The following is a 14,559-nucleotide window of genomic DNA, read 5'->3' on the forward strand; positions in this document are numbered from 1 at the left end:
CTCTACACCTTGTTATCTCAGATTCTCCAGCATCTGCAGCTCCTAACAACATTAAAATCCCCAGATTTGCAATTTCAATTATCAAGTGAAAAAGTACTTAAAATGACAGTTTATTTCAATTGATTTTAATGGCAAAAATTTCTAAGCATATTATTCAAACAGAGACCGAAGGTGCTTTAGTTTTCAAAAGTATCACTAAAGTCTCTCAAGATGATAAGTTTCCTCCACGGATGAGGTTCTAATGATGGATGTCAAAATTCAATTTCTTGCTAAATTAAGGGTTACATTGATGAGTACACTGCACCACATCCAAGCTACAGTATGAACCATCTACAAGATGACTGCAGTAACTCACCAAACTCCTTAGGCAGCACCTTCCAATATCCATCTACCACCTACAAGAACAAGGTCAGCAGGTGCATGATAATCAAACTGCAGTTTTAACACATGCAACAAGTTAATTACATTTATTTTTATGGTTGCCTTCATTCTTTCAGATATTTAGTAGTTCCTTCACTGAAATCAAAGATACCTTTCTTTCTGGAAATTTTTGTACAAAACACTGAAGATCTGAGATGGCTACATACAATGCTATGCATACAAATACCGTAAACTCCATAAACAAAAGATAAGGAGCAGAATTAGGCCATTCAGCCTACTGAGTCTGCTCTGCCACTCAATCATGGCTTATATGCTTCTCAACCCTATTCTCCTGCCTTCTTCCCTGTAATGGGATCAAAGGTTACTAATCAAGAACCTATATATCTTTAAGTACACTCAATGACTTGGCCTCCAAAGCTTTTTGTGGCAATGAGTTCTATAGATTCACCACTGGCTGATGAAATTCCGCTCATCTCAGTCTAAAGAGTAGTATCTTCACTGAGGCTGTGCTTTTGGATTTTGACTTCTACTAGTGCAAACATCATGTCCACTTTATCCAGGCCTCAGTATTTCGAGAGTTTCAATGAGAAGCCAACCTCATCCTTCTAAACTCCACTGAGTACAGACCCAGAGTCACACAAGCCCTTCATTCCCAAGATCATGCTTGTAAACTTCCTTGGAAACCCCTCCAAGAACAGTACATCCTTCCTCAATGCTTCATAAAACAAAATTCCTTCTCTAAAGCCTATATAAGCATTGTTGGATCCTATAAATTTGTTTGAAAGAATAAAAATGTTAAACAACTAAAAAAGTTGAGTGCTCCACTTAAATAGATTAAGATATGGCAGCTAATTCAATGATGACTCAGTGAAAGTTAACACTAACTGGTGGTACCAAGGCAAACAGACTACAAAGTTTAGGTAAAAAGCTTATGGCTGCTGGTATAATTTCAGTGCCCACAGAGATAATAAACTAATTAGGCCTTTTGATCAAACTGACCCCTTTTTCTGAAGTACTAATGCACGGATAGCATTTGAGAGGCTAGAATTCAAAAAGGAAACAGGAAATGCCGTGGCAAAACATGTTAGTTTATATTTTGTATTGCTGAATTTTCGTCAGAACCTAGGACAGGAATCATGCTCCTCTTTTAGATAGTTCAGGATCACAAGATTGAGGACATAGAAAAGTACTTGGGAATAAAACTTAGAACAGCTCACGCATTCTATTACCCTACAGAATGTCTTCTAACATTATAATAGTATGCAAGGGTATGTACGTATATTAGCCATATGTATTTTTTCACATCTGTTTCACAACCAGTCTGCCACTTTATTTCCATTGAAAATTTGTCTTGATTGGAAGTGTTAAATTTTTTTTCAATGGTTCATTATGTTTGAAGTATCAAAGTAAACAGAAAACAGTTTTAATCCAACCTCTGTTACAAAAGCCAATCACAAACTTTCGTCCTATAATTGGCTCTTGGGTTAGGGGTCCTACTTGGTAGTTTCCTTCTTGACATTTTTAACTATCCTATTGCATGGCTCAAGAATGCAGCTCACCATTTTCTCAAAGGGAACTAGGGTTATGCAAAAACTGCTAGCCTTACCAGTGACCATGAAAGAAAAATTAAAATTAAAACTGATGCTTTTAATTTCACTGTAAAGTTTCACACTCTTAAAAAGGAAGTCTCACATTCAGTTGAGGTGCGCATTTTCCAGCAGCAGTTGCTGGGTGGCAGTCAGGAGCCAGGGCAATTGTAGCAATTGTAATTCCCTCACTGCTATGCAAACATAACCTAACTCAACAGGACTGATCATCAGGCCTTGGTGACTTCAGGTCTGCATACTTCAGAATCACAAGTAGCAGATTTCTCTTAATACGTTTAAGTAGCAAAGATGAGTAAGTGAGATTATAAGTCACTGTCCTCAACAAGGCAGCATAATAAACTAAGATTTGCAATATATAGCTCATGCACATTACACCATTTTTATGTATTACTGATCTTGAGACTTTAAAATTAGAAGTTCTAAATACAATATACTGAGAAAAGCACAGGGGAGAACAAAACATTGGGCTACATGTTTTACTTCACATAGCTCATTATTGACACCCTGCAGCGTGAACAGAAATCAAAAGATGCATCGCCTTGGGCTACTTTACTGTAATTGCTTTGACTTATCTAATTGAGGGTAATGCTAACAAAGTAACTTTCAATAAATGGACATATGACTGATGCTGTTTTACTCAGTTGCAATGTCTGACTTAGTACATCTGAGAATTTTCCAAATCAAACCAGAAAATGTATTAAAAGTTTGTTACAATAGGATCCTCCGAAATGTAACACTTGAAATATAACCAGTTGACAGCCAATCCCAACAGCCATAACAATCAATTTCAATTAAACAAGATTAACTCCAAAGGTCATTTTACAGGGAATTACAGACAGTTACAATATACATCACAAATACATGTCACTGAAGAACATGACATGACAAAGGAAACAGTAAACAATCACAACACTACTTGAAAAACAGTGCATCCGATGAAAATGTCATCGAAATTCACACTTTAGCGATGCATCTGCACTTTCTAACAGGGCGACTGGACAGGCATCAGGATCTGATCGGACTCTGGCAGTCTGTTGTCTCACACACCTGCCCCATTCACCAAGGGATGCCAAAGCCAATTTGGGTGACTCAATTCCTAACTGAGATCAGCTAGTTCAATGTAGACCTGTAATCTAAATAAAATTTCTTATCCGAATCAGATATAGTAATAGCAAACTAGCCATCAGAAAGGCAGCAATGACAGACATCAAGCCGAGTTCCTAGACTCCCAAGCACTGGCAACTATTAAAAAACTTCAAAAATCTTTCAAAAGGAAACAGAAATTACATAAGTTGGTCCTTTGAAAGCAGAATGTCAGGCATGTTGCAAAGATGGCTGACAATAATAAATAAACCTACCGTGCGCTTTCATTTAAGATTGGAAGTAAAAAGCAGCGAAAGGAAGTGAGGACTGGGGAAAAGATGAATTTTGTTTTAGAAAAACCGTCAATTTATCTTCTTTTAAAAATGAAGTGAGCTTTTAGTAATTTTTAAAATATACACAGGTGCCTCCCTAGTCACGCAATGACAATAAACCTACTTCACACCCAGGGCATTATCTGGAGTAAAACAAGAATTATTTATGGATAAGATTGTGAGAGATCAAAGAAACCCTGGAACGTCAAATCCTCAAGCGTCTGCACTAAACCCTTCATTGCACCATTTCTACTCACCCTCTCCTCATCAGTCAAGTCTTCCGTGTCACTCATTTTAACAAAAGCAAACAAAAGGAACACACACACGCAGGTACAAACAAACCAACAAAAAAAAATATATTTTTCAAACCCAGTGGAAATAAAGACAAACTTTTAGCAACCTAACCACAACTAAACCAAACAACCGACAGCTGACAAAATGGCGCCCTGACAACCGGGCAGCCTTTTATAGCGCGTCAACTCAGCCTGTTAGCGGAAATGACGGATCGGATAACGCTGACTGATGTGTTTATGGACCAATAAACGTTCAGCATTGTACCACAGCACCACCCCTTTCGGCTGCCGGGGTGGGGCTTCCCGCCGTCAAGTTAGGGAGAGGTAGCGCGGCGCTGGTAGCGGAATATAGTCGTGTCACTGAGTTAATTTGTGCTTTCGTTTCAAAGCAAATATTTGGCATCCAGATTCTGGAGACAGAGAGTGACAACTGGGGGAACATGGGAATTGCTTTTCCCTTCATGCATTAGAAGGGAGTCGTAGAGGTCTATCGGCATAGAAAAAGACTCTTGAAGAACCCATTCAGTCCGTGCCAGTCAGAACTAACCACCCAACTATTCTGACCCCATTTTCCAGCACTTGGCCCATGGCCTTGTATGCCTTGACGTCGCTGGTGTACATCTAAATGTTTCTTAAGTGTTATGAGGATTTCTCCCTTACAGGCAGTGGACTTCCAGATTTCCACTACCCTCCGAGTGAAGAAAGGTTTCCTCACACTCCCTCTAAACCAAGTACCCCTTAGTTTAAATCGGTACCCCCATTCATTGTTCTCTTCACCAAGCTTCTCCTGTCTACCCTGTTTACATTCCTCAATGTTGTACATCTCAGTGTTGTCCCTGTCAACCTGCTCTGCTCCAAGGAAAATAAACCCAGTCTGTCCAATCTCTGTTCATAACTAAACTTTCCAGCCAGCAAAATCCAGGTAAATCTCCTCTACATTCTCTTCAGTGGATGTTATGCTTTAACTGTGGCCTAAACAACTTTTTATACAGTTTCGCATAGCCTCCTTGCTCTTAAACTCAGTGCCTTGGCTAATAATGCCACGGGAATTACTAGATAAAAACATAAAGAAAGAAAGAAGTCAATGAAACCAAATTGGAGCAGATTTGGATAACACCATTGGAATTAGAAGCAGGTATAGGCCATTTGGTCCACTTAGTCTGCTCAAGTTTTCAATAAGAACATGGCTGATCTGATTGTGGCCTCCACTACCGCCATTCCTCTCATGACACTGGATTCCATTGGATCATCGAATATATGTATAACTCAGCTTTAAGTATATTTAATAACCATCCTCCATTGTTTTCCGGGGAACAGAATTCCTACGATGAGACTGAGAAGAAATTACACGATCGTAAATTGAGACCACTTAAACCGTGTCCCCTAGTTCTAGATTTTCATGTGAGGGGAAATATTGTTTCAACATCGACTCTGTCAAGCTGCTTCAAATCTTATATGTTTCAACAATATCACCTCCTTTTCTTCCAAACTGCAATCAGTGTAGTCTTAATCAGCTCAACTTTTGTTCTTAAAGCAATGTACCCATTCATCTCTGGAATTAACCTAGCGAAACTTTTCTGAATTTCCTCCAAGGTAAAAATATTCCTCCTTAAGAAAGGAGACTAGTATTCAAGCATTACTCAGTATTGTAGTTGTGATTGCTTCAATACCCTGCGACACGTCAATCATCTAATTCTTCATACCCCTTGCAATAAAAGCCAACATTCAATTTGTCTTAATTACTTGCTGAAGTTGCTTGCTAATATTTTGTGTTTCAATCACAGGGACACACAAATCCACCTGTACTGTAACATTTTGCATCTATTTCCATTCAACCAATATTCTCTTTTCCTATTTCAGCCAAAGTGACAACACTATGATTTCTGACATTATACTCCCATTTGAACAGGAGACAAAGAAGGGTAGACATTTTTTCATGGACCAAATTGAATGGACTTGAATTGAGAAACGTAAGATTACATTGCTTAGAGTTTAGAAGAAGGAGAAGTAATCTCTTGAAACATGTAAAATTCTCGAGAGAGATTTGTAAAGATTTTACATATAGCATCAGCTGGTGCCATGGCATCTTGGGTAGATCAGGGAACTTTTACATGGAGGCCCTACTTCTGCCCAGGGTGTGATGGTAATGTTGTTGTGCTTTGATGTTTCTGCTCAGATTCTAGCTTATGTCAAATCTTATTCATATTGAATGAAATATAGCCACTGTCACCTCACCAGTATGGATAATAATTTTGAATAATTTCAGTGTTTGGGAAAAGGGAATAAAGAGTAATTTAATCCCTTCTACGCCAATTTTCTAACATGATATTTAACACATTTGTCTGTTACTGCTCTAGTTGCTACTTTGATGCATGGTATTAATTAATTCATTATAAATTTGCATCCTGTTTTGTCACATCATTCCCATTCTGTAAACACATGTCTAGAAAATTTGGCTAGACTTTTCTACCAAGGAGGCTGTTCCCAACCTCGAGATGCCAACTCATGATTGGTGTATTTTTGTGGGTTTCATTATATGATCTCACATTTAGAAATACCCACCTTCTACCAACCCACCATTGTGTGATCTTTGAGTGCACCTTCTCCACAACTCCAATTGTAATGGCAACATGTCAGAGAAATGGATTGATGTTGACTTTGCTCAAAGCATCATTGTAACAAATAAATTTAACTGTTCAAAGAACATTAAAAGTTCATTTTGTTTATTCCTACTATGCATTTTCTCTTGGCTTTACTCACACTTGTGTCCTGGAGATTGTTCTTCGAATCCAGGGAAGTCTATGACAGTCTGGAAAGTTAACAACTCGGCCAAGTTGTACTTTCAACCAGAACACAGATGTTTCAGATTGAAGCTCCTTATCAATTAAATTGAGTAGGAATGGAAACATCCCTAGTACATCGGTCCTGATTTTTTACAGCTCGAGCTAAAATTTAGCGCAGGCCAATAAACGAATTGATTCAGAATTGAGTCAGTATTGTACTGGGCAATACACTACCCCAATGTGCCATCTGGATCAGCTGTTAATTATTTTTAAATATTAACTCATAAATCACAAAGATCTTTGTACTTTAAATATTGGTATGAACTGATTTCTGCATTTAATGACGTTAATTTGTTTATATGATATACAATGTTGTGGTGGTTCTCTGTCATGGTTTATGAATGATAAAAGTGTACTTTGATTTACTCAACTTTATGGAATAATCAATAACTATTGACTTGGTCAATAACTTTTATGTGGAGCAAATAATACAGCATAATAATGTTACTTAAGTAATTTAAAGGCAATTGACATTTCTCAAATTTGTTTTATGCTTCTACTGTAACAATTAAAAACAAACAAGGTTCCAGGCTTAGTTCACTATTTGGGTCAAATTATTTTACGTTAAACTAAGTACAACCGATTAATACATCCAAGGCATTTCACTGGAGCACAACAAGAAAAATAGACAGCCAAAGGAGATATTAAGCTAAGTGAGCAAAGGCATCACTTCAGGAAGGTAGTTACAGAGATAGTAGGAACTGCCGATGCTGGAGAATCTGAGATAACAAAGTGTAGAGCTGGATGAGCACAGCAGGCCAAGCAGCATCAGAGGAGCAGGAAAGCTGACGTTTTGGGTCGAGACCCTAAACGTCAGCTTTCCTGCTCCTCTGATGCTTTGGCCTGCTGTGTTCATCCAGCTCTATACCTTGTTATCTTACTTCAGGAAGGTACATTTTTTTAAAAATGCCTGAATGAGGAGGGAGAAACAGAAAGGCTGAAATTTTAGTAAAGAAATTGTAAAGTTAAGGATTTAGGCAGCTGAAGGCCAATCTTGTGATAAGAAATCAGATTTTCTGTTATTTATGGGATATGGCTGTTGCTAGCTGGCCAGCATTTATTGCCCGTTCCCAGTTGCCCTCGTGATGGTGGAGGTGTGTTGCCTTCTTGAACTGCTGAACTCCAGTGCCTTTAGGGAGGGAATTTCAGGATTTTGACCCAGCGACACTGAATGAACGGGTATATAATTCCAAATCAGGAGAGTAAGTGGCTTGGAGGGGAACTTGCAGGTGGTGGTGTTCCTATGAATCTGCTGCCCTTTTCCTTCTAGACGGAAGTGGTCATGGATTTGGAAGGTGCTGTTTTGGGATCTTTGGTACATTTCTGCAGTGCATCTTGTAGATAGTACACACTACTGCTATTGGTGGTGGAGGGAGTGGATGTTTATGGATGTGGTGCGAATTAAGTGGACTGCTTTGTCCTGGATGATGTCAAGCTTCTTAAGTGTTGTTGGAGCTGCACCCATCCAGGCAGGTGGGGAGTATTCCATCACACTCTTGACTTGTGCCTTATAGACAGTGAACAGGTTTTGGGCAGTCAGGGGGTGAGTTACTCGCTGCAGCATTCCTAGCCTCTGATCAAATCTTGTAGCCACTGTGTTTATGTGGTGAGTTCAGTTAAGTTCCTGGTCAATGGTAACCCCCAGGATGTTGATAATGGGGATTCAGTGATGGCAACAGCATGATCTTGGTGCAGATCTGATATTATTGTCCTCAAATACCCTTTTCCTCAGGTGGCCGAAGGCTGAGGTAGCGCACTGGAGGTGATGCTGGATCTCTTTGTCATCAGCTGCTTTGGCCAACAGGATACTCCCGAGGTATTAGAAGTGATCAACGTTCTCTAAGGCCTCCCCGTGGACCTTGATGACCAGCAGTTTGCCCTACAATGTCAGCCCAGGTTGGTGGAGGACTTTTGTCTTGCGAATGTTTACGGTGCAGTCCATGGTGTCATTTGCCTCCATAAAGGTGCTTACAATGGTCTGGATTACAACCTCTGAGATTGCACATACACAAGCATTATTTGCATACTAAACAAAAAACCAAAAGAACTGCGGATGCCGTAAATCAGGAACAAAAACAAAGTTGCTGGAAAAGCTCAGCAGGTCTGGCAGCATCTGTGAAGGAAAAAACAGAGTTAACGTTTCGGGTCTGGTTCTGAGGAAGGGTCACTGGACCTGAGACGTTAACTGTGTTTATTCCTTCACATGCTGCCAGGCCTGCTGAGCTTTTCCAGCAACTTTATTTTTGCATCATCTGCATACTGCAGCTCGATGACACTGGTTGGGGTGACTTTGGTTTTGGCTTGAAGGCAGCAGAGGTTGATAGTGAGGGATTCAGGGGTGGTCTCTTATTGTGATGGTCATAGCCTGGCATTTGTGTGGTGCAAACGTTATTTGTCACTTGCCACTTCAAGCCTGGATATTGTCCAGGTCTTGTTGCATTTGAAAATGGACTGCTTCAGTATATGAGGAGTTGTGAATGGTGCTGAACGTAGTACAATCATCAGCAAACATCCCGACTTCTGACCTTATGATGGAGGGAAGGTCATTGAAGCAGCTGAAGACAGTTGGGTCTACCCTGTGAAACTCCTGCAAAGAAGTCCTGGAGCTGAGATGACTGACCTCCAATAACCACAACAATTTCCAGTGGTATGACTCCAGCCAGTGGAGAATTTGCCCCTGACACCTATTGATTCCAGTTTTGCTAGGGCTCCTTAATGCCACAGTTAGTCAAATGCAGCCTTGATATCAAGGGCTGTCACTTTCACCTCACCTCTGGAATTCAGCTGTTTGATTATGTTTGAAACAAGGTTGTAATGAGGTCAGGAGCTGAGTGGCCCTGGTGGAACACAACTGAGCAGGTGCTGCTTGCTGAGCAGGTGCTGCTTGGTAGCACTGTTGATGATACTTTCCATCACTTTCCTGATGATTGAGAGTAGACTGATGGGGCAGTAAGTGGCTGGGTTGGATTTGTCCTGCTATTTTTGTACAGGGCATAACTGGGCAATTTTCCACATGGTGTAGTAACTGTACTGGAAAAGCTTGGCTAGTGGAGTGGCAAGTTCAGGAGCACAAGCCATCAGTACTATTGCCAGAATGTCTCAGGGGCCATGGCCATTGCAGTATCCAGTGTCTCCAACTGTTTCTTGGTATCACTCAGAGTGAATCGAATTGGCCGAAGACTGGTATCTGTGATGCTGGGAGGAGGCTGAGATGGATTATCCACTCAGAATTTCTGTCTGAAAATTGCTGTGAATACTTCAGCCTTACTTTTGCGTTGGTGTACTAGGCTCTTCTATCATTGCGGATCGGGATATTTGTGGAGCCTCCTCCTCCAGTGAGTTGTTTAATGGTCCACCACTATTCACAACTGGATGTGGCAGGATTGCAGAGCTTAGATCTGATCCGTTGGTTGTGGGCTTGCTTAGTTATGTCTATCACTTGCTACATAGCTATTTGGCATGCAGTAGTCCTGTTTGGTAGCTTCACCAGGTTGACACCTCATTTTTAGGAATGCTTGGTACTGTTCCCGGCATGCCTTCCTGCACTCTCCATTCAACCAGAGTTGATCCCCTGGCCTGATGGTAATGGTTGAGTGGGGGATATGCCGGGCCATGAGTTTACAGATTGTGCTGGAGTATTGTTCTGCTGCTGTTGATGGCCCACAGTGCCTCATGGATGCCCAGTTTTGAATTGCTAGATCTGTTCAAAGTCTGTTCCATGTAGCATCGTGATAGTGCCACACAACACAATGGAGGTTATTCTCAATGTGAAGGCAGGACTTTGTCTCCACAAGGACTGTGCGATGATCACTTTCACTGATACTGTCATGTACAGATGCATCTCTAGCCAACAGATTGGTAAGGGTGAGGACGAGTATGTTTTTCCTTCTTGTTGCTTCCCTCAACACCTGCCGCAGACCCAATCTAGCAACTATATCCTTTAGGACCCGAACAGCTTGATTAGAGGTGTTGCTGCTGAGCCACTCTTGCTGGTGGACATTGAAACTCCACCACCCAGAGTACATTTTGCTACCTTGCTTCCACCAGTTTTCAATGTTCAAAGGACATTGTTCAATGTGGAGGAGTATCGATTCATCACGGGAGGGAGGATGGTAAGTGGTAACTAACAGGACGTTTCTTTGCCCATGTCTAGCGTGAAGCCACGAGACTTCATAGGGTCCAGAGTTAATGTTAATGCCCCCAGGGCAACTCGCTCCCGACTGTATACCACTGTGCCACCACCTCTGCTGGGGCTGTCCTGCCAGGGGAACACAACATATCCAGGGATGGCAATGGTGGTGTCTGGGACATTGTGAGGTATAATTCCGTGAGTATGACTATGTCAGGCTGTTGCTTGAATAGTCCATGAGACAGCTCTCTCAAGTTTGGCAGTAGCCCGCCAGATGTTAGCAAGGAGGACTTTGCAGGGTCGACAGAACTATTTCTGCCATTGTCTTCTCCGGTGCATAGGTCAATGCCAGCTGGTCCACCTGGTTTCACTTCTTTGATTGACACAACTGAATGGCTTGCTCGGCCATTTCAGAAGGAAGTTGAGTGTCAACCATATTTTGGGTCTGCAGTCATATGTAAGCCAGACCAGGTGTGGATGGCAGATTTCCTTCCCTGAAGGACATTAGTGAACCAGATGGATTTTTTGGACAATCAGCAATGGTTTCATGGTACTCAGTAGATTTTTAATTCCATTTTTTAAATTGAATTCATATTCTATTATCTGTCATGGCAGGATTCGACCCCGGGTTCCAGAACATTAGTTGCGTTTCTGGATTAATAGTCTAGCGATAATACCACTAGGCCGTCACCTCCCAAACTTGGAGGAGTGCAGAGACATTGGTGAGTTACAAAGTGAGAATAATTTTCAGAGAAAGGGAGAGTAACAGCTATGAACGGAATTGAGCACAAGAATGAGAAGCTTAAATCAAACATTACTGGAATGGATCCAGTCGAAAAGCCTGTAAGGATTGGGCTGGGCGTTGAATGGGGCTTCCTCATGTTCTGAAAACATCGAGTCAGATCCTACATATATGCAGTATGTGCCGCAGACCGTAGCCTAGAATAAGCCCTGATGAAGCTGAAGTGCAGACAATAATAAATTTTAAATCAAATATGCAGCATAAGACAGGCCATTTGGCCCAAACAGTCCATGCCATTGTTGATGCTTCACTCAAGCCTCTTCTTTTTTCACCTAAATCTATCAGAGTAAGCCCCTCCCCTTCCCCTTTCCCTCATATTGGTGGTATAGTGGACAATGAAGAAGGTTATCCAAGAGTACAACGAGAAGTGACAACTGGAGTTTAATTGGGAAAATGTGAGGTGTTGCATTTTGATAAGACAAACCATGGTAGGACTTACACAGTGAAAAAACTAGGCTCCTGTGGAGTGTTGTCAAACAGAGAGACCTAGCGGTACAGCTACATAGTTCCTTGAAAGTAGCGTCACAGGTAGATAGGTGAAGAAGGTGTTTAGCATGCTTGCTTTCATCAGTCAGAACACTGAGTGTAGGAATTGGGACATCATGTTGCAGCTGAACAAGGCTTTGGTGTGTCCACTTTTGGAGTACTGCATACAATTCTGGTCGCTCAGCTATAGGAAGCATGTTATTAAATTGGAAAGGGTACAGAAAGATTTATAAGGCTGTTACTGGGACAGGAGGGTTTGAGTCATAAGGAAAGGCTGGATAGGCTGGGACTTCTTTCCCTAGAGCACAGGAGGCTGACAGGTGATCTTACAAGGCTTTATAACATCATGAGAGGCATAGTTGAGGTGAATAGCCAAGATCTTTTCTCCAGAATAAGAAAGTCCAAAACTTGGGGGCATAAGGTTAAGGTGAGGGGGGAAAGATTTAAAAGGGACCAAAGTATCAACCTCTTCATGCAAAGGGTGGTGCGTGTATGAAATGAACTGGTACAGGAAGTGGTGGAGGCTGGTACAATTTACAACATTTAAAAGACATTTGGACAGGGACATGAATAGGTAGGGTTTAAAGGGATATGGGCCAAATGCAGGCAGATGGGACTAATTCAATTTAGACAGCCTGGTCGGCATGATGAATTGGACGAAAGGGTCTGTTTCATCCTGTATGACTCTATGACTTTCTGACTCTATTCTTGTCTAGCTTCCCCTTTATCACTTCAATCACTCCTATGGTACTGAGTTCCACGTGATTATCATTTTTTGGGTAAAGGTATTTCTGCTGAATTCCCTATTAGATTTCTTAGTGGCTAATTTACATTGATAGCTTCTAGTTATGCTCTTTCCCCAAGAGGAAACAGCCTTTCATTATTTTAAACATTTCTATAAGGTCACCCCTCAGCCTCCCTTTTTAAGACCTTCCCAGCTCATCATTCTCATATTTGCAGTATCATCCTGGTAATTTTCCTCTGCGATCCCTTCAAAATTTAATGATCAAATTGTCTGCAAGACTTCAGGTGAGGTCTAACCAACATTTAATACTGGTCTACATCAACTTCACTACTTTTTAATTCTATCTTTTGAGAAATAAAACCTTGTACTTGGTTTGTGTCTTTGTGGCCTTACTAACTTGTGGCACAATGTTTAGTCTTTAGAATATTGAAAGAATCCAGTGATCCTCTACTCACCTAGACTCAGATTTTCCAAGTAATAAATGTCCTCTTTATTCCTCCAATCAAAATGTGCTATTTCACATTTATCTGTGTTGAACTTCATTTGATAATTATTTGCCCATTCTTCGGACTGAATTTTACCAGAAATCAGTAAATTGTCAATCTCAGTCAGTTTCATGGAGCGTTTCTCTCCATGATCCCCAGTGAGTCTACTCATGCTATCTTCCCAGATGTGCCTCATTATCTTGACACCACGCTCCCATTGTGCCCTGCTCACCTTTTTCTCCCATTTGTTGCATGTGAAACTATTGGCTACTGAGATTGCTGGTACTATCATTGATGCCCAACCATGCACCCTGTTAAGAGCTGGCAGTCCACAGATGACCAGGATGATTCCTACCAATTTCCCCAGACATGTCAGGGTGAGGGAAGCAGGCACCCTGCTTTGCTGATGAGCACCCGGACGTCCAAGCATGTGGGAAGTGTGTGTGGTTGCTGCTCACGGAGAGTGCTGTAATGTTTGGCGACACTGTCACTACACCATCTATAATGAATTATTAGGTATGATTGGTACTGCATATGTTCTCTCTCCTGCATTATTTTAAACTGCGTGGATGCAATCTAGCTGGACAGGAGTTTTATCCACTTTGAATTAATACTTTATAATAATTATTTATATATACAATTATAATCTTTTTTTCATTTTAAATGTCTCATTAGTCATCTCTTCATCTAACAGTATATTGACCTGTTGTACTCCCCTAGCAATTAGTGAAGAAAGATATTTATTTCTGCTATTTCTCTATAGTTACCTGTGGTATTATCCTGTCTATTTCTAATAAACCCCATTTCTATTGTTATGGACTGGACTAAACCCCCTCAAAATATATTAAGAAGATAGCCTAGATCTTAACATTTTCTTATTTTAAAGGTCAATGTAAAGCATTGTGTTCCATTTGCAATTTAATTGGTCAAACTATTTGACTTCTAACAAAAGAACACTTTACTTTTACACTACAGTTAAAATACAGGCAAAATAAAATAAAGAATTGGCTTAATTGGAACTCTATCGAAAAGCTTAATATAATAATAGACGCATTAACTACTACTAATTAAATGTTCCAATATAGTAACATCCCATAAACAGACCCTTGGCAATGGTAAATTCAGTAAAATAGATTTGTCTCACATGCAATTCTGGCAGCAAGAAGAGAACTCCAGCTTTTAGCTGTAACAGGAATAAGAGCTTCCACATCCAGCTTCAAGAACACAGCAACTGCTGAAAACTAAAACTAAAAGTTCTGGTTCTGTGGGAGCTTGACCCCACCCATTCAAGCTGCTTCTATTGTTCCAACTTTAAAAAAAAACCCAAGGCCTCACAAGCTGTTCAGTTCATTGGCTTGTCATGTCTATCTCAC

At 40.7% G+C, this 14,559-nt stretch overlaps 2 protein-coding genes across 8 annotated transcripts in view; one reads left to right on the forward strand and one right to left on the reverse strand.

Annotated features, from left to right (window-relative positions):
- LOC109914038 (transformer-2 protein homolog alpha-like) overlaps nt 1-3,855 on the reverse strand; it is a 25,086-nt gene extending 21,231 nt beyond the window's left edge. For all 7 annotated transcript variants that reach the window (XM_048614474.1, XM_048614471.1, XM_048614469.1 and 4 more), the window contains exon 1: nt 3,661-3,855. In XM_048614474.1, coding sequence (XP_048470431.1) covers nt 3,661-3,696 — 36 coding nt within the window. In that variant the 5' untranslated portion in view covers nt 3,697-3,855. The remainder of the gene's footprint in view (nt 1-3,660) is intronic.
- Nucleotides 3,856-4,073: 218 nt separating this feature from the next.
- The window catches only part of LOC125486588 (glucagon-2-like), a 32,492-nt gene continuing 22,006 nt past the window's right edge, over nt 4,074-14,559 (forward strand). Inside the window, exons 1-2 of the mRNA XM_048614665.1 lie at nt 4,074-4,618; nt 8,272-8,435. The gene's annotated coding sequence lies outside the window, so the exon portion shown is untranslated. The remainder of the gene's footprint in view (nt 4,619-8,271; nt 8,436-14,559) is intronic.

Source organism: Rhincodon typus, chromosome 30 (genome assembly GCF_021869965.1).
Source record: "Rhincodon typus isolate 14 chromosome 30, sRhiTyp1.1, whole genome shotgun sequence".
In the NCBI taxonomy this organism is placed as follows: domain Eukaryota; kingdom Metazoa; phylum Chordata; class Chondrichthyes; order Orectolobiformes; family Rhincodontidae; genus Rhincodon; species Rhincodon typus.